The sequence below is a fragment of the Rhinolophus ferrumequinum genome, chromosome 9, assembly GCF_004115265.2.
Source record: "Rhinolophus ferrumequinum isolate MPI-CBG mRhiFer1 chromosome 9, mRhiFer1_v1.p, whole genome shotgun sequence".
Lineage (NCBI taxonomy): Eukaryota > Metazoa > Chordata > Mammalia > Chiroptera > Rhinolophidae > Rhinolophus > Rhinolophus ferrumequinum.
The window spans coordinates 16,105,395-16,126,378 of NC_046292.1; the positions used below are offsets into that span (position 1 = coordinate 16,105,395).

The following is a 20,984-nucleotide window of genomic DNA, read 5'->3' on the forward strand; positions in this document are numbered from 1 at the left end:
ATCTGGGCAATACTGAGAAGGGGAGTGTGGGGAGCATCTGGAGCTAAGTCATGAGTTTTTATAGGAGTAAGGATTTCAGGGGCATCCAAGACGAGCTACTCTACAGTTCAGAGGTACTTGGTGTCATTTTCATCATCATCATTCTTCAGTATATCTTAACTGTTTGCCAAATCCTGCTTGTTTTCTTGCACATTATCTCATTGACCCTGTTGCCCCACAGTCACATAGCTAGTAAGTGGCAGATCCAAGATTTGCAACCAGCTCTGCCTTTCTCAGTGTGTCCTCAGGTGCCTAAGCTTTTTCTGCTTCTTCAAGGGACCTCCTGAGAAGGTGGCTTGAACCTGAGAGGGTTTTATTCTATTGGACAGAGGAAAGCAAAGGGAGAATGCACTCGGTAGGAAGACAGACACTAAGGTATTAGGGACATTAGGGGAAAACATTGTTTTCTAAGTGGAGAGACTCAGAGAGCATGGCAGTTAACTAACCCCTTACTTCAGCAGGTAGGCAGTGACCATGGGATGTCCAGGGGCTGGCTTGACATCTGGAGTGGGGGTAGGGTGGACCACAGGGAGTAAGAAGGGAGTTTCCTTTCTGAGAACCTATCCTGGGCTGGCGCCTTATACATTCTATCTTGTTTAATCTCTTCTAGAGTCTTTTAGGATAGATATTATTGTGACTAAGATATTGAAGTTCAAAGTCCACATAGCGGGTCGGAAAAAAACTTCAACAATTAACATTTGAACCCAGGCAGGTGGCTCAAACATAGCATACAAGGATGGAGACAGACATTCAAACTGCATACAGTGTCCAGATACACAAGGACTAGTTCCCTCACCCTAGCATTTCTAGGCTAATGATCGGCAGAGACAACCTAATTTCTGTGTTAAGGAAAAAGTTTGGAACTTCTAGACTGGAAGCATCAGTAGGTTAGTGGGAGTTTAACTCTGACTTAGCAAATAAAAGGAAAAGAATATATTGCAGTGGTTTTGCTATTTCCAAAGCAGTTTCATTCATGGTTTCACTGAACACTCCCACCCACCATATGGGGCATAGAGCTCACCTGCTTTATAGTCAAGTCCTGTTTGTCTCCCTGGTCTCAGTGTCCCTCCCTCACAGTGCCTGGAACAGGATGGGCACTTAGTAGAGATGTACAGTACCAAAGTTCCACCCCAGTAATCACTTTGCTGAGACCACTTACAGGATGATTTAAAACGCAAATGCAAGTTGTGCTGGATGACTCTCTGATTCTGTGACTCTCAGGCATAATGGTCTTTGCTGCAGACAGATGCAGACGATTGGATGTGGGCTCCCACTAATGGGGTTCAGGAAACCCTTTAGAAAGATGATGGAGTTCAAGGCAAGAAAAGATGAAGGTGAAAGAAAAAGCCTTGCAAAGCAGTGTTTATTCTGCCTAGATATTGTCTTGTGTTGGCCTAGGTCCCAGCAGCAGTTCAAAGGCTGTGAAGGGAGGGATCCAGCCTGGGGACAGAGCTGACCCTGCCAGAGAGGAAAGGGCTTCTCCACCCCTAAGCAGGCCCGAGCTAAGCAGTACGCTGGAAATGCCAGGTGCCAGAAAGCAGAAGCAGCCACTGCCGCTCAGAGAGAGCCTCCTGCAGCCACTGCAGCTCAGAGAGAGCCTCCTGCCGGTCAAAGCTGTCCCTGAGTGTCATCATTACAGGGCCCAAGCATCACATCAGCAGGTTTATAAAGGATAACTTTTGCTCAGCGCCAACAATGAGCCAGGCATCTTACACCTATTATCTCCTTCAATTCTCATATTGATTGAAGCTTAGAGAGGTGGGGTGATTTGCCCAAGGTCACACAGCTGTTGGGAGGTAGAGCAGGGCTGCCTGAGTCCAGAGTTTGTGCTTTGAAGCATGAGCCAGGCCACCAACTGAAGGGAGAAAGGAAGCAAATGCTGGAGAATGGGGGACTGTCTTAAGGAGAAATTGGGGATGGAAGAAGGAAATTTATATTTGAAATCCATTTTGCTCAACAGACCAGTATGGCCTATGTGTGTGTGAGTCTTGGAGTAAGTGGGTTCTTCTTTGAGTGTGTGTTGTTGGCCTCTCTTTGGGTGTGGGACTCTCCTTGAGGGTTGTGTGTCTAGGCCTCTGGTGAGAGAGTGTCTCCCCCTGAGTGTTGTAGCCCATTTAAACGTGTGGTGTGTCTCCCTGAGTGCTGTGGCCCCCTGCCTGAGTATACGACCTCCTCTGGTTGTGCAGCCTCTCCCTGTGTGCCCGCTTCCCTATGTGTCCATCTTCCCCCTATCTCCGGGCCAGGTGCAGAACGGCCAAGAGGACAATGGGCTTGTGCGCCCGGGTGGCCGTTTCCTCCACTCCCTCAACCACCGCGACCCTCCCCACCCGCACCCCGCGCCCTGGCTGCCCCCACTCCGGCCCTATCCGACCCTCCCCGCCCGCGCCCCGCGCCCCGGAGGCCCCACCCCCAGCGGCCTCAGGCGCGCAGCTGCGGGACACACAATCGCCGTCGCCCCCTCCGTGCCCCCCGCGCAGCCCCTCGCCCAACAAAAGCCGCTTTCTTTCCCCACAACAGATTAAAGGCCAGGAGGGGGTGAAAAATAGCTTCTCCAGCCCTGGCGGGGGAGGGGCGCGGGAAAAGCTGGGGCTTTGGGGACTCTTTGATGGCGAGTGTGTGGGAAACCCGGAGGAATGTGGCTGCTGGGACCGCCGCGGCAGGGCGAGGCGCCGGGAGGAGGGTCCGCCCCCGGGACCCCCACAGCCCCCGCGGTCCCGGCGCCTCTTGCGCCCCAGCTCGCCGAGCGTCTTCTCGCGCTCTCAGTCTCCGTCTCTCTCCCCCTTGGCGCCCCTGCTCTTTCTGTCTCCCCTCTGTCAGTTTTCTCAAATTGTAATTTCTGTTTTTTTTTTCTTCTTCCTATTTCCCTTTCTAATTTTCCTTTTCGCGAGTCCCCTTTCCTCCTCCACCTCTTTTTCCTCTTTTTCTCATGTCTGTTCTCTTCGTCTCTAGCTCAGCAACTTTATCTTGATCTAAACAGCCATCCTTTATCTTCTCTCTTTGTCTCAGACACACTTTGTGCATCATTGTGTCTCTGTTTCTTGATGGCTCCTTCTCTGTGCCTCTGGCTATGGTTCTCCTCGGTTGGCTCATAGGGATGCAGCTGGACTTAGCACAGTCTCTGAGGGCTGGGAATAGGGAACTTGGGATGTGGGCAGTTTGTTTAAACATATCTCACTCTACGCACGTGTGAGTACAGATGGGAACTGGCTGGGGATGTCTGGGGGAGCCCAGAAGGTTGTCGGGGAGGAGACTTGGGGAGGCCTGGCCCTCTAGACTAAGGTTGAGTAGGAATAGGGGCTGTTGGAGGCCTCCAAGGGTTCAGAATTATTTTTGGCTCAGTTTGATTCAGCTTCTGAAAGGAATTCCTGGCCCTGTACCGGATGGTGGCCTTGGGACCCTGATGGGAAATGGGTTGGGTCTCCTGGCCCCCTCCTCTCTAGTCCTTGGGACAGGCTTGGGGGAGGAAGGGGGTTGGTTCAAGACAAAGGGCTTCCAGGTGGCTGGGGGCAGGGACCTTCCTTGCAAAGACAGTGAGCTACATGCTGGGAAGCTCAGCCTGGGATCCTGTAAATCCAGCATTTGCACTTGACTCTGCCCCTCATTGACAATCCTGGGCATATTCTTTCTCCTCTTTGGACATCAGTATCCCTACCTGTAAAAAGAGGTATTTGTTTAAATCAGTGGTTGTCAAACTTTTATTCCACCCTCAGATCCCAAGATCCGATTTACTCCACATGTCTTGCTTGTATTAATTTGCTTTCTCATTTGTATTTATGAAAGACAAGCATTCAGTCAGCGTTTCTGATTAGCATGATTCATTACCATGCCGAACTGTTCTAATTCCAGTCAAACACCCCAGGGAGACCCCCAAAGCCCTTGGTGCTTTAATAGTCTGTACAGCAAAATCCCATGGAAGACTATGGGCTTTGGGGTCAGCTATGTGACCTTGGGGAGATCATACCCTACCTCTGTTTCTTATCTGTAAAAAGGAGGTATTCACAATATCTACCCCCAGGATTGTGCTGAGCATTATGTTAGATAATAGATATATAAACGTAAGAAACATGCTCAATAAACAGTAACTGTGAGAATGTTGATGTTCTACACCAGTGCTGGCCTACAGAACTATAATGGAGCCACAAATGTGAGCCACATGCGTAATTTCAAATTGTCTAGAAGCCACGTTTTTCAAAAGTAAAAACAGGTGAAATTAATTTCAATAGTATATTTTACCTAACTCACTATAACCAAAATAGTATTTGAGCATATAATTAATACCACAACAAAAAACCCGATTAATTTTACATTCTTTTTCATACTAAGTCATTCAAATCTGATGGATACTTTGCAATTCAGTACATCTCACTCAGTTCAGGCTAGCCACATTTCAAGTTCCCAATAGCCACATATGGCTAGTGGTTACCAATTGGACAGTGCTGACCTAATCAGAACATCAAGCTAGACCTTAGACAAGAAAGGATATTCCAGTTGAATCTTAAAAGCCAGGTGGGATTCTGAAACATAAAGAGAAGACAGGAGGGAGAGGACAGAGAATGGTGTGAGCAAAGGTGCTGATAAGTTAGGCTAAGCAGAAGCTAGAGGGTGGGGTGGATGCTAGCCAAGATTGGATAGATAAATAGATGGAAGTGGAGTGTGTGGACAGCCTTAAATACCAGGCTAAGAGCACAGTGAATGTGGGCATTAATACCTCTGAATGACTGCGTCATTCTGTGAGATCCACTTTCTTTTCAGGGAAGGAGGCAGCAGTACCGTGGATACTGTAACTACAGCTAATTCTACGAAGACCTCTATTAGTATGAAAATTCACTATGACAAGGCACTATGCTAAGCACTTTATGTTAATTATCTCATTTAATTTTCTCCACACACCTCCATACATTGCTGAAGGGAATAGAAAATGTGGGAAAACAGTTTGGCAGTCTCCTAAAAAGTTAAACATAAATTGATCATATGACCTAGAAATTCTCCTTCTAGGTATGGATGAAAACATGCTACTCAAAGACTTGTACAGAGATATTCATAGCAGCATTGTCCATTATAGCCCCAAAGTGGAAACAACTCAAATGTCCATCAACTGATGAATGGATAAACCACATGTGGTGTATTCATACAATGGAATATGATTCAGCAGAAAAAAGGAATGAACTACTTATATATGCGACACATGGATGGACCTCAAAAATTATGCAAAGTGAAAGGAGAAAGAAACAAAGGACCACATATCCTATGATTCCATTTATGTGAAATTTCCAGAAAAGGTAAATTTATAGATACAGAAAGTAGATTAGTGGTTGCCTAAGGCTAGGAAGAAGAAGGGGAGTGACTGCTAATGGGTATAGTGGGTTTTTTTTGTGTGTGGGGATGGATAAAAATACTCTAATGTGGTGATGGTTGCACAACTCTTAAATATGCTAAAAATCATTGAATTGTATACTTAAAGCAGGTGAATTTTATGGTATGTAAATTATACCTCAATAAAGCTTTTTATAAAAGGAAGAGAATTCTCCCAACAACTTTTGTGATAGATACTATTATTATCCCACTTCACAGCTGCAGAAACCTCAGAAAGGTGAAGCTCAAGGCTACTGAGCTAGGAAGTAGTAGAGCCAAATTTTAAACCTGCAAAGCTGTGCTCCTGCCCTCTGGGCTCTCCAGCTTCCTGGCGGTTGCTTGGGCAGTGCTCTTCGTCTTTCTGGGGCATTTAACTCCCAAATTTGACGCCAGACATATTTTCAAGCAGCAACAACTGCTTCTTAGATGACGAGGGTCTGGGGGAGGCGGCAGAGGGCCTGAGGTAGCTTTGGGACACTGGAAAAGTCTCCTTCGTGAGAAAGCTCAGGCAGCAGCTTGGCCAGGGTCATCCTCGGTAACCCCCATGCTCTGACACCCCCACCCCAACCCTGTCTCCCTCCCAAGGGACAAAGAAACTTGGCTCCAAAGCTGAGGGCAGAATATGAGCCAGAGACCTGACCTGACCCCCACCTTGGAATCTACTGGATCTGGGGCCCTGATGGGGGAGGGACTATCCTCAAACCAAACTAACAAACCAAAAGCCAACTGTCTCCCTCAGCCCTATTGTTTTATAATCACACCGTAGGACAAACTTGAGTTGAAAGTCATGGAACCTGGAATCTTGAAAACCTGGTTCAAGCTGCTATCTTATCTCCAAACTCAGTGGGCTTGAGCAGCTCACTTACCTTCTCCAAGTCTCAGTTTCCTTATCTATGAAATGGAGACAATGATACTCCCCTCAGAGGGTGGTTGTAAGGATTTGGGAGGCCACAGGTTAACTCTCAATGTAAATCGCCTACATTACATCTTACGTTGTTACTGTTTTAATAAATCCCCCACTCAAAAGAAACAAAGTTAAATGAGAATGGTAAAAATAGTTAATAATAAGAGTCAGCGTTTACGGGCACTGATTTTGTGCTGTCTCAAGTGCTTTACATACATTAACTCATTAATCTTCATAACAATCCAAGTTGGCATTATTATTACCCCCATTTTACAGATGTGAAAACTGAGGCTCAGAGAGGTTAAGTTGCTCAAGGACATCTAGTGTGGAAGGGGTAAGCAGACTGACTCTAGAACCTTAACTTTCTGCCATTAAGAATGGACTAGAACTCAAAAAGACACCAGCCTGGTTTATTCAAGTCCTGGTGTGTAAGGATTAGGAAAAGCAGCAGTCAGTTAAGATGATAGACCCGTATTAATTGGCCAAAGTTATTAACATTTCACCATTTGTAAACCATCCTGCAATGAGGTCCCATATAGCATTTTCATGGAAGTGCAATAGAATCACCATGACAACTGCATTCATGATTTTACTTTGAATGTAAACTGTTGTATTTTAAAATAGTTCAAATGAATAAAAGAATTTCAATTTACTGTTTTAAATAGGTAACGCTTTCACCTGGTTCAAAATTCAAAAACCACGAAAAGGCATAAGGCGAAAATCCTCCTTCCCACCCTCAGCCCTGCCTCCCCCAGCCTGCTAGTCCCCTCACAGCCAGCCAATATTGCTAGTTTTTTCAGGGGGAAGGGAAGAACTGATACTTTTTGAAATTAGAAAGGGTGTGCTTGATTTGCTCTGAAGCCGCCAGGCATAAAGTCTACCTTACTTGGGTTAATTTCTTCAGGTTGGCCTCTGCCTGATTTCCTGTACCCTTTGATGCACCACTGCTTCCTGCAGGTGATGGTTGGTCCCTTAGGGAAATGGTGGGTCCCTTCTCCCTCTAAACTTTCCCCCAGGCACCCCCTTGAGTACCCATTATGCTCCTGACCCCCTTCCCTCCCACCTTCAGGCCCAGCTGGTTCCTCATGCCCCAGGGCCCACAGAGCCTATAAATGCCAGAGAACATCTCATCTTCTCACCATGGCTGATGAGGTGGAGGTGAATCCAGAGCTCACACCTGGGAGGCCTCAGGCCAAATCTAGCCTATGAGATTTTTCTGGGTGGGGGGGGCGGAAGTGGGGGCAGCGTTGCCCAGTGATTTCAAAGTTGGAACACTTCACCTGAAAATCTGATTTTCCAGCTTCCTTTGAAATATTGGCAGATCCAGCCACAATGACTATGTATTTGTGCATGATGAAATCCGTTGGGGCTGAGTGTCAGTTGTCCCCTTTAGAAGGAGTATGTGCTCTCTGGATTGTCATGGTCCCCATCCCTCCCTGTCAGTTAATGTGTTAGGCAGGGTAACGGCCACGGCCCCTCCAAAGACGGCTCCATCCTAATCCCCATAACCTGTGAATGTTAGGTTACCTGGCAAAGGGGAATGAAGGTTGCAGATGGTGTTAAATTGCTAATTGGCTGGCTGATCATAGATTAGGGAGTTGATCCCAGATTATCTTGTTGGGTCCAATGTAATCAGAGGGTCCTTACAAAGAGAAGAGGGAGGCAGAAGAAGAGTCAGAGAAAGAGATGTGACTGTAGAAACGGTCACAGAGGTGCCATGGCTGGATTTGAAAATGGAGAAAGGGGCCAGGAACCAAAGAATGTCGGCAGTCTCTGGAAAGTGGAAAAGGCAAGGAAATGGATTTTTTTCTAGAGCCTTCAGAAAGAGACACAGCCCTGCTGACACCTTGATTTTGAGCTCAGTGAGATCTAGGAGTCAGGAGTGGGGCACGGCTGGTGAGAACTGTTATAAGTATGTAAGACACTTGACTTAAAATGCTCCATAAAACACACCTCATTTATAAAGAATAGGCTTGTAAGGTGGGTCCCAGGCAGAGGGGAGACATGAGTGACTCCTGCTTTGGCTTTTTCTCTCTGCTCTCAGAACACCTCTCCGCCTGGTTGCCTTCCCAGAGCCCAGTGCTCGCTGAGAGCTGGGCTGAGCAGTTAGGCCTTGGGGGCTGCACATGGTAATCACTCAGGGAGGTGACAGGTGCCAGCAGTCAGTGGATGAATCTGATCCCTGATGGAGGACAGGATTAGAAGGTCAAAACAGAAAAGCGGGGGCGAGGCCTCAGGCTGGGTAAAGGGGCCCTCAGAGCTGCAGGTGGGAGGATCAGAAGGTCCTGCAGTGAGGTAGGTGCAAGGTGGGGCGGGGCAGGGGCTTGGTCCAGGCTGGAGGCCTGCATTAGGTGGTGCTGGCTGGTGTGGGCAAGACTGATGGCTTAGGATTACCAAAGGGGAGTTGACTTGCGGGAAGGGAGCGAACAAACTAATTTATGTCGAGCAATTATTGATGACTGATAGCGACTGACTGTGTCAGACTTCCCAAAGTATTCATGTATCATGCTGCATATCACTTTAACATAAAAAGATGAAGCTGCATTTAAGGTAGCAGTATCTGAAAGGAAAACCTCAGGGTCCAGGGAGATGTCGGATGCCACGTGGACAGCCACGTGCCTCACCTGCTCTCAGGGCCCTACACCCCGGAGGTCTCCCATCTCCCAGTCCCAGTGCCCTTAAGTGTCCTCAGGCTTCATCACAATCCTTCCACTTATTTTCTGTGTATTCTGAGCAAGTGTGTTTATATTTATTTATTTACAAATAATCATATCATACTTAACATGTGCCAGGCAGTGTTCTAAATGCTTTACAAATATTAATTTATTTCATCATCATAATAACCATTGATAGAGCTATTATTGTCTCCATTTTATAGATGAGGAAACTGAGGCACAGAGAGGTTAAGTAATTTGCCCAAGACCACGTGGTTAGGGAATAGGTGTACTTTCTGAGCCTCAGCTTTCTCAGCTGTTAAGTTGGGATCTATACACGAGTGCCCTCTATCTAGCAGGGTTTCTCAGGCTTGGCACTGTGACATTTAGGGCAGATAATTCATTCTTTGTTGTAGGGGCTGTCTTGAACATCATAGGATGTTTAGCAGCATCCCTGGCCTCTACCCTTAAGATCCAGTAGCAACCCCCATTCCTGAGCTGTGACAAAAATGTCTCCAGACCTTGCCAAATGTTCCCTGGGGGCAAAGTTAACCCTGGTTGAAAAGGGTGCTCTCACCGAATCTGGGAAGGACTAAATGAGATAACACATAGAAGATACCTTCATTCATTCCTTTCCCTATCCTTGTATACCCATACTCAGTGAATTCTGACTCCTCAGAACCATTTTTTCTTTCTCTTCCTTTACTGACCTAGAAGAGGTATCCAGCTAAATGTAGACTGGGTGCTGGAGAGCTTCTTGCAAACCCGAAGCAGGCTCCAGAAGTCAGACTTGCATTCTGGTTCTATCACATCCACTAACATGCTGTGTGGCCTTGGCCGAACCCCTTTCCTTGCCTGAGCCTCAGTTTCCCCATGTGTACAATGAGGGGGTTGACCTAAAAACTTTCCAAAAGATCTCACTGCAGAAATCAGTGACTGGGCGATTCATACCAAGTGCAAACAAACTCCCCTCACAAAATCCAAATTCTTTCAGAGACTTATCATTCCAGGGTTTGAACTTTCTCGTGCAGCCATTTGAAAAATTCTTCCAACTTAAAAAAAAATAGAAAGAAAGAAAAACTATTACAAGAAAGTAAAAGTTTCAAAACCAAATCCTAAGCAAACACCCCTGAAAACAATACACACACACACACACACACACACACACACACACACACACACACAGCACCCAAGGTAACTCCGAGAACAGGATATGAAACCTTGCAGGCCAGAGCTAAGAAATGATTCACAGGCCTTTTGAGATGCTTCTATTTCAAGGCATGATACGCCCACTGGATCTGGTGGCTCCAAAAACAAAATAAATCTTAAAGAAGCTGCCATTTCTTATCTTAACACAGAGTTAGCCTAGCCAGCATCCTCGGGTCTTAAGGGCTCCAGCTATAAGACAAGGTTGAGTCCTGTGAATTCCCTTTTCTGTTCTACTTAAGTCTCAAGCTGCTGGCTCATTTAAAGAAAAGTCTTTTGCATCCACCTTTGGTTGGTTGACCCGAGTTTAAAGCAACACAGCCTAATACGTTTACAACCTAGCCTGTGAGTTCATGAGTTTCGTTTAGCAAGGCCTCTGTATGTCTGTGTCCTACCAGATCCCTGTAGCTGTCTCCAAACAAATAATTCTACCTCGCTTGCATATTGTGCATATCTTATACTTGCCCCAGGCCCGGAAGCATGAATTTTAGCACACCATTCAAAATTTTATGCTCTTATGTAAAAACGAAATATGAAAGCAATTTATTCAATCAATGAAATGCTATTGAGCACTTACTATATGCCAAGTACTGAACTTGGTACCAGGGATGAACTGATGCTAAGGTACAGTCTCTGTCTTCAACGAAATAGGAATAGGAATTGAATAGGAAACACAGACAAGTTAAATATCATAGAAACGTATGGAGCAATTCCCGATGGAAAATGTATCACTGCATAAAAAGTGATGCAAGGGGCGGCCGGATGGCTCAGTTGGTTAGAGCGCGAGCTCTCAACAACAAGGTTGCCGGTTCAATTCCCGCATAGGATGGTAGGCTGCGCCCCCTGCAACTAAAGATTGAAAACGGCAACTGGACTTGGAGGTGGGCTGCGCCCTCCACAGCTAGACTGAAGGACAATGGAGCTGATGGGCCCTGGAAAAACACTCTGTTCTCCAAAAAATAATAATAATAAAAAAAAGTGATATCAAAGTTGGAGCAAAATTTTAAAAAATGCAAATGCTTGTGATATGGTTAAGTATGGTCTCCCCTGTGCTTACACTTGATTTTTTTTTGTTTGTTTTAGTTTTAGAAAATTTCTAACTTTCACTTGCTCCCCAGAATCCTGTAGAAAGGGTCCCCATTTGGCCCACACCTTCTTTTCTTACCAGCTAATTTTCTCAGTCCAACCTTATGTTCACACCACTATTGCTACGTGGAGTCTTCCTTCCTCTCCTTCTTACCTTCCTCCAGGGTCTGCCCGTTTCCTCCAGGAAGCATTTGCACATCTGTCTGGCCATGTCCTCACTATTTCTAAACACACAGAAACAGTGCTCTTTACTTGGCTTGTAGCCTGTCCTTCTTCGTGACCTCCCGTGTTTCTCCTGAACTTTTACCTAACTTGTGGATTAGGGGGAAGAGAACAAGAACTGACATTTATGAGGTGTGTCTTGGTGCCAGGCAGCATTCTGCTAGCCCCTTACTGCACATTGTGTGCCCAGCACATAGGAAATAGTCAATAAATATTTGCTGACTCAATGCTTGGGTGATTTCACTTAAACCTAATAATCACTCTTTGAGACAAATGCTATTAGTATTCCCATATTAGAAATGAGGAAACTGAGCCACAGGCTGGTTAAAGCCTGAATTTGAGGGCTTTCTGTCTTCAAAGCTAAAATTTAGGCTTATTCTTCTACTCTGTGTAGGTTTTTTTCAAATACACACACACACACATATATACATATACATATGTATATATATGTATATCTATATATTTCTCTAAAGTATCTTGCACATGGTGATTCATAAAGAGCTATCACTTGATAGGACCGTGCTCCCTGCTTTACCCCACCCCAGACGTCATTATTTGCTCTCTTTTGTGCGTTCATATTCTTTATTTCTACACTTAGTATGAAAACCACTCCTCCATCCACTGCCTCTCCCACTCGACCGTGGGCAGCATTCACGCAGTGTGCCTGCTGTGTCCCTGGCTGGCACATTGTTCATGCTCAGTGAAGATTTGCTGAACAGGGTGGTGATGGTGATGCAGTGGGTTGAATTATGTCCCTAAAAAGATATGTCCAAGTTCTTACGCCACTACCTGTGCAGGTGAGCTTATTTGGAAATACTCGAATATTTACAGATGTCATTAAATTAAGGATCTCAAAATGAGAACATCCTACTTAGGGTGAGCCCTGACTCCAAAATCTAGTGTCCTTATAAGAGAAAGGAAAGTGAGGTTTGAGACACAGAGAGAAGAAAGACAAGTGAAGACGGAGGCAGAGATTGGACTCATGAAGCTCCAAGCCAAGGAACACCAAGGACTGGTAGCAGCCACCACAAGCTGGAAGAGAGGCATGGAAAGGATTCTCCCTTAGAGCTTCCAGAACTGTGAGAAAATAAATTTCTGTTGTTTCAAGTTGTTGCCATGCAGCAGCCTAGCCGTCTGTCTCCTTGTACCTGCCCCTAAAGCGAGGAGAGTCTGTGAGACGGATCCTTTCAGGGATTTTGCTTCACCTTTGTGCTTGCACCTTGTGTCTCCCTGTTTGGTTGCACAAAGATGGCTGGTCAGCCAATGACGATTAAGATTCCCCACGGGGTGTGTGGGGGGACAATTCAAGCCAGGCGCAATCAAGTGGGGACCAACAGGAGAACCCACGGGGTTCAGAGAGGTGGGCACAGCCTCCCACCTTCCCCCGGCTAAGGAGAGCCTCTGCCTCTGTGGCTGCATTCCTTCCCACACCTGCAAGGGAAGAGATTCCATGAGATTCAATGGTGTGCTCTCCATCTATTCATATGTATAAAGGTTTTGTCCCTTGGGGAAGTACATACATCCTGAGACTTACTGTTCTGCTGCCTGAAGGCAAGGGTGATTGGCTTGACTCAGTTTCCTATTATGATGTATGGGATTCACAGATCTTGAGATTGACAAGCTTTATCTCCTTTACTTCCTCACCTAACTAATAAAATCTATGCATAGGCCAGATTCCGCGCTCAGTCCTTGAGACTGCACATCCCTTGGCCCCCCTTCACTCTATTCGTGGCTACTGTCTTTTCTTAACCCTGCTCCGCCCTCCTCGCTCCCCACAATGCTCCTCGCTCCCCACAACGCTTGTCGCGCGGGGACGTGACATTAAGTCACCAGGTTCGTTACAGCAGCCCTTGGAGACTAATACAGAGGTTGAACAGGATAATCCAGGCTAAGAAATTCAGGCCTTAAAGTGAAACAGCTTTGCCTTTGGGGGTCTCACAGACTTGGCTGTGGCACCTACATGTGCTATGATATTGGTTAATCGACTTTGCTCCTTTGGGCCTTGGTTTCTTTCTTTGAAAATGAGGAGAGTCATAGTAATAGCTAATATCTGTAGAGTGCCAGGCAGTGTCCTAAGCCTTTTCCATGCACCCTAAGACTCAGGCTGGATAATAGGCCAAGCATAACCATTAATAAAAACAAAACAAACAAACAAAAACAAAAAACTGGGTTTGAAATTTACAATCTCAACATGTTTGGAGATAATCTCCATCTGAGACTGTTTTGCTTTGAATCTGACAATGGGATAATTCATGAAAACAGCATAGATGGAGCCAGATAGAACCAGGTTCAAATCCTGGTTCTGGCGTTTACCAGTTGGGTGAATTTGTACAACCTGTCTTGCCCCTCTGAGCCTCAGTTTCATTGTCTGTAAAGTGGGGATGATACTGGTCTCTACTTCATAATATTAATGTGATGATTGAATTCAGGGATATAGGGACATATGCACGTAATTAGGAGCTGTTCTGTAAAGGATAGTGCAGTTTTGGCACATAGTAGGTTGTTAACGAGAGGAAGCGGCTGGTGTGGCCGAAGATGATGGTTTAGGAGGGGACAATCCAGAACAGCAAGAAAATGAGAAGAGGACTACAACAGCTGGTGGCTGATTTTCCCAGAGAAGGATTGAGGGACAGCGAGGGCCTCTCGGGCAGCTGCTTCCTGGGGTTGTGATGTCACCAGCCCATCCAGGAGGCCACAGTACCAGCGCCTGTCACTGCCTCCCAGCTGGCCGGCTCCATTTCCTGCGCCCTGAGCCTGCCCTTGCCTTCTTTCTCATGACCCTTGGGAGGCAGCTGGACTGCAGGTCAAGGAACAACTCTCATCTGCAAGTTAGGAGAGTAGGGGCCCCCACCACTCCCCAGGGCTCCTGCACCTTGGGAGGGACCCTAAAGAGTGATTCTTGTCCCGTGGTTTTCTGACTGGGTTTTGCCAAGCCCTGGGAGTCTGTGGCAGTGCCTCAGGGACCACTGAGGATGGGGCGGGGGCAGCACAGTGGAGGCAAGGGGTATGCTAAGCAGGCTGGGTGCTCAAGCCGCTCCCTCCACTCCTCAGAGCAGTCTCACTTTTATCTGGTTTATACCTGGGATCTTCATGTAAAATTAAAAAAAAAGATTCAGTGACCAAAAAAGTTAAAAAACCTTTGATCTTTTATGGTATCTTAGTTAACAAACAAACAAACAAACAAACAAAACCTTTGACCTATCCTACTACCCCTTTCATTTTCTAGAGGAGAGACTGAGGCCAAGTATGGAGAAGCAGCCCGTTCATGGTCACCCAACACATCAGTGATAAGATTGGGGAGCAGAACTCCTGCTCTATAAGCCAGATGCTGTTTCTACATCATGTGGTACCAGGAGTGGGGGGCGGGGGGGCCGTGTCAGACAGCTCTGACTGCCACATCTGGCAGCTACCACCTCATCCCGTCACTCTCTGGGGCACAGCTCAGATGCAAAGTGGAGCCAACTCAGTGACTAAGATAGGCAAGCTTGAGACTTAACATCCAATCACCTTGCCTCGCTGAGCCTCAGTCACCTTCCTCTGTAAAAGGAGGTACTGGTGCCTAAAGAGGGCTGCTGGGAAGATCGAATGTATTAGTTGTTCTTTGAACAAATATTTTTTAAGCACCTTCTATGTGCCAGGCATCATACTTGACTTTGAGACTTGAGAAGGGACCAGGATGTCAGGCTCCTATTGTCATGGAAACTTACATTTTTATGGGAGAGGCCAGTCATAAACCAGGAAACAAATAGGGCGATGGGAAAATGTCCGAGAATGGTAAGTTCTATGATGAAAATAAAAAGCGTGGTAAGGTAGAGACAGAGCACATTTCTGATTAGGTTAGGCAGTTGGAGAGGATCCTCTAAAGAGGAGATACTTGAACTGATACCTCAAAGAGGTGAGGACTTAGCGAATTAATGCTAATGAGGGTGCTGTGTAACTACTACAGAGCAAAACATGAAGGATAAAACTGATTACCATAAAAAAAAACTGATTACCATGAGTATCCATCTGTATTACAATTGAATTATTGTAAATATACAAATATACAAATGCGATGTGCGCATGTCACGTGTTTCTCTACTTGCATTTGGTGATGGTAATAACTGTTAACATTTTTTGTGCACTCGCAATGTGCTGTGTTCTCTTCTAAGCATTCAGATGTGTTGCTTCATTTAATCATCATAGCAACCCTGTCAGGTGGGCATTAGTATTTCCACCATTTTACAAATAAGGAAACTGAGGCTCAGAGAAGTGAATTCACTTGCCTGAAGCCACACAGCCAGAAAGTGGTAGAGCTGGAATTTGAATTCAATCGATCCAGGATCTATGGTTTTAACCATTGTCTAATCCGTTGTCTGCACATAGTAAGTGCTGAATGAAATGAACATCTGCATGTGTTTGGAGCGAGGGAGTTCTGAGGAGCTGTTCAGCCGTTCCAGACCCTTGAGTAGAGCATGGGGTCTCGTGCTTACCTTTCCCTGCCTTGCTCCCACCAGCCTTCCAAAATAAATCCCAAATAGGGGGTGGGGATGACTGTTAAGAATGTGCTGGCAGGAGACACAATAGTGTCTGTGATCATCTGTGTGGATTGTGAAACCTAGACAAGTTCTGAGACCATGACTCACAAGTGTTACGTCAAGAAGGAAATTACAAACAAGTAATAACGAGGAGCATCCTTTCACAGAGTGTCCTTCCCTGGCTGTGTCACCCTGGGCTCCTGACCCTATATTTTAGTCACTGCAACCATCTGGAAGACAGCTGGGAACCTTGTGTCCCCTCCCCCAAGCTCAGGGCATCCTCCTCTCAGGTCCTCTCTCTGGAGAGTTGGGTTTGGCTCTTCCCAAGCCCCCAAACCTCCTGTAGTTTTTAAAGATGATGGTTCCTGCAGGGAAGCTTGGGTTCGAATCCTATCTCGGCCACTTACCAGCTGAGTGCCCTTGGCAAGTTTCTGGACCTGAAAATCCTTACTCAAGGAGTGACCAGGGCTACAGTTGCTCATTTCCTTGGGCTCCCATAGGGCAGATCTTCATCTGTGTGTTCATTGCTGTATCCCCAGGGCCTAGCATGGTGACCAACATAGAGTAGACCCTTAATAAATATTTGCCGAATGAGTGAATGAAAGTTCTAGTACAGTGCCTAGGCACATAGTAAGTGCTCAGTATCTGGTCACTGTTACTACTAATTCCTGAAAGAGAACTCCTGGCCAGCTGACCTCAGAATTCCTGCTGCTCAGCCTGTGTCTCTCTCAGGATCAATGAATATGCTGGTTTTGGTTGATCCTGGATGGGTTTACTAGTGTGAGTCGGTCCCAGAGCCTGGACACTTGGGCTGGTGGAAGGGGAATGGGTAGACTAGACTCTGAATTTGCAAAGTTCAGGAAGAAGATTGGGGCATCAGGGCTGCTACCTGTGGGGCTCAGCTGGGCCGGCAGCTCTGCAGACACTCCTCTCCCAGGCCTCTCCTCTGAACTGGAGTCTCACTCCACACCTCTGGAGACTTCCCCAAACTGCTCTGTCCTTCGGGGTACAGGGACTTTCTGTCTGCAGCTGGGTTGAGGGGCAGACAGAGAACACCGTGATAAAAATAGGGAAACTGGCTCCTTGCTTTCAGTCAAGGGTCCAGCAGGAACCAGATAGCTCATTGGAAGGGGCAACTGGAAAGAAAGTTTAATGAAGGTCCTTCATTTCTCAAGAGGGTGGCAGGGTTAAGGGATGGAGGGACACACAGGGACAAGCCGCAGCAGGAAGCCCTGGCCACCATTAAACCTGAAGGGTGAGGGGAAGGAGTGCTGAGAGCTGTATAGTTGCAGGAAGGGAGCTGTGGCCTTAGGTAGAACTGAACACAGCCATCCTAGCCCCGAGCGTAGGAGGAAGCCAGGACAGTAAAGACCTATCCCCTCTCTTCCTTTAGACAGCAGTCTTTTGCCAGTGTTTCCATTGAACAAACCCAAGTGGAAGCCAGAGAGCAGAGAAGCCCAGGTGCTTCCCGGGGTGGAGAAGGGTGAGCCACTCTGGAGGGGCAAATGGATAATACACAGCAAGCTTTGTTTTTGTTTTTAGCATGGTATGTGTGAAGGGCTTCACATACATTATTATCTGTGCTACATATATTCTGACAGTCGCTCTGGGAGATAAGGAAACCAAGACTCAGAGAGGTGAAGTCACTTGCCCCACGCCACACAGACAGATCATCTGACCCCCAAATCCATGTTCTTTCGATGCAGCATGACTTGGACAGAGCTCATGCTGACTTTCTGGCTGGTATGTTTTACTTTCCAGGGAAATCTCTCTTGACTGGGTGCTGCTAAGGCTCAAATGGGAAGAAATTCAGGGGACAGGCTGGACTGACGACAGGGAAGACGTTTTACACCGTGGAGCCTCCTTGGTGCTTACCAAACCGTTCTAGGGCCACCTCTGAGAATAAGTCTCATTCATTCTGTGATTCAATAGCTGTGAAAGGGGTGAGGCAAAGGGAGCAGCGGGTGGGTTTGGGAGGGGCATCGCCCATGCAGATCGGTGTGTAATTAATTAGGTACTCACCACCTAGCAGCTCCACCTTCCAGAGGAATCTGCACACACATATGTGTACAAAGAGGCCTGCATATACGTATAAAGGTGATCGCTGTAGCTTTTTCTATAACAGTGAAAAATCAAAAACCTCTAAATGTCCATTGTTCCGTGTTTTGATTGTACCTGGATTTAATTTGTAGAGGTGGCTGAGTGACGACATAGTGAGGCCAAGGCCATTAAAAGTTTTATTACTTACAGTTCCCCAGAGGAGGGGGCACATTATACCAGGGTCAGTCAGAAGGCAGAAGGAGCGAGGGGAGAGGATGGGCCGACTAGAGCCTTGATTGTGGTTTCCTCTGTAAGAATGGGTGAAGTAGGGTATGCAAGTTTGAACAAGTTCAGAATTGGATAGTTTGAATAATGTCGGCAGGCTCTGGGCTTTTGGGGTGGTCTCTAGCTGTCCAGTACCTGGCAGGGCTGATTTAGGGCAGGGCAAATATTGACTTGGTATGTGAGAATTAGATAGAGGAGGTGGTTGGGGATATGCGCTTTGAGTTGGTTGGCAAGTTGTTTACTATCTCTAGGGATTAGCTAGCCCTGGGAGGGGCAGTCTTTCCAGGATTAGCAAGGCCCTAGGAAGTGAAAGCATCAGAACATACAAAAAATTAAAAACATCATTAATGCATTTGGAGAATGACTAAAACAACAACAGTTCATTCCTATTTTGGAATAAAAGACAGCAGTTAAAAATAATAAGGTAAATCTCCATGTTCTGACATAGATGACCTCCAAGACATTGTTAAGTAAAGAAAAGAAGTTGTAAAACAATAATTATCCATATCATCCAATTTACAAGTGAAAAAATAAACACAAAATGAATCTTAAACTTCTGTATATGTATGTGTGCAATGCACCAAAAAAAGTATGAATGAATAGACAACAAACTAGCATCAATGAGAAGAAAGTCTTTTACTGTGTCTGTATGTTTGAAAATTTTATAATAAGTACATGTTCATGTATTACAGTGTTTCCCCGAAAATAAGACCAAGTCTTATATTAATTTTTGCTCCAAAAGACACATTAGGGCATATTTTCAGGAGATGTCTTATTTTTTCATATACAACAATCTACATTTATTCAAATACAGTCATGTCATCTTCTGGAACAATCTTAACTGGGGCTTATTTTGGGGGTAGGTCTTATTTTCGGGGAACCACGGTACCTATGTAATTTAATAGAAAAGAAATAATTTAAAAAACAATCCAGGGGGAAGGGGAAATGGGGTGAAGGTAGTCAAAAGGTACAAACTTCCAGTTATAAGATAAATAACTCTTGGGGATATAATGTATAACATGGTGACTATAGTTAATAATACTGTACTGTATATTTGAAAGTTGCTAAGAGAGATCTTAACAGTTCTCATCACAAGAAAAAATAAATTCGTAACTATGTGAGGTGATAGATGTTTACAAAACTTATTGTGGTAATCACTTCGCAATATATACATACTCGTATGTCAAATATTGTGTTGTGTATCTTAAACAATGTTATATGTCAATTATATCTCAATACAACTAGAAATAAAAATATAAGAACAACCCTTCTTCCCCCAGATAATGTCAAACCTCTGTGATGGGGAAGCATGAGCGCTCTCTGGTGTGGGAGTAGAGAGGAGGGTCCCTCACCCTGATTAGGCAATCAGAGAGGGCTTCCCCAAGGAGGTGAGTCCTGAGTTATGTTTTGAAAGATGGATGAAAATTAGCCAGGCGAAAAGGTGGAGGAAGAGTATTCTAGACAATGAGAACAGTATGTCATAAGGAGTGGAAGCACAGCTGTATTTCGGAGACTAAAATGTGAGAGGGAGAAGGGTGAGGAATGAAGCTGGAGAGGTGGGTGGAAGCAGATCTTGAGGGTCCTCGTAAGCCCAGCTGATAGGTTTTGATTTCACCCAGAGGACAATGAGGAGCCTTGGAAGGACTTTCAGCTTTGCCCTGAGTGAGCCAGGATGGTGAGCCTAGGTGGGGGCAAGGCAGTAAGTGGGATGGGCTAGAATGAGGCTAAGGATTAGCAGTCAGCCCCTCCCCCTCCCCACACTCCAGCCACAAGTCTTTCTTCCTGAGCTCTAACACAGTGACTCAAACTTTAAGGTGCCTCAGAACCACCTGGTGGACTTGTCAAAACCCAGCTTGCTGGGTCCCACCCCTAGAGTGTCTAGTAGGTTTGGGGTGGCTCCTGAGAATGTGCGTTTCCAACCAGTTCCCAGATGATGCTACTGGTTGGGGGACCCCAGTTTGAGAACCCTTGCTCTAAGAGACCTTTCCGTTCCCACCTCAAGGCCTTTGCACTTGCTGTTCCATCTCCTTGGAATGCCCTTCCCCAAATTTTTGTCAACCTCTCAGAGAAGCCTTCCTTGACCACTCACTCTAACGTAGCCTCTCAGTCACTGTCTTCTTTTTTTTAATGTTTGAATCTATGAGTTCATAGTAACATTTTTTTTTTTAGAAACTTTATTGGGGAATATTGGGGAACAGTGTTTTTCTCCAGGGCCCATCAGCTCCAAGTGTTGTCCTTCAGTCTAGTTGTGGAGGGCGCAGCTCAGCTCCAAGTCTAGTGGCCGTTTTCAATCTTTAGTTGCAGGGGGCGCAGCCCACCATCCCATGTGGGAATTGAACTGGCGACCTTGTTATTGAGACCCCGCGCTCCAACCAGCTGAGCCACCCGGCCACCCCTCAGTCACTATCATCTTACCCTGTTGTATTTTCTTTGGTCACCATTAGAAATGAACTTGTTACATATGTGTTGACTTGTTTATTCGTTGTCTTTCTGCCTCTATTAAAATGTAAACTCCAGGAAGGCAGAGTCTATCACTGGGGGCCTAGGACAGTGCTTGGCATGTAGCACACGCTCAGGAATCATTTGTTAAATTGAAAGTGGCAAGGGTGGATTCCTGCAACCCGGGGGAGTCAGCTGAGACTGTGAATTCTGGCAATGGAGGCACCGGTACTGGGTACC

General features: G+C 46.0%; 1 protein-coding gene across 1 annotated transcript in view; it reads left to right on the forward strand.

The window, feature by feature from the left end:
* Window positions 1-2,304: 2,304 nt before the first annotated feature.
* Window positions 2,305-20,984, forward strand: part of LOC117026777 (elongation factor 1-alpha-like) — a 67,055-nt gene continuing 48,375 nt past the window's right edge. The window contains 1 exon segment of the mRNA XM_033113809.1: window positions 2,305-2,851. Coding sequence (XP_032969700.1) covers window positions 2,305-2,851 — 547 coding nt within the window.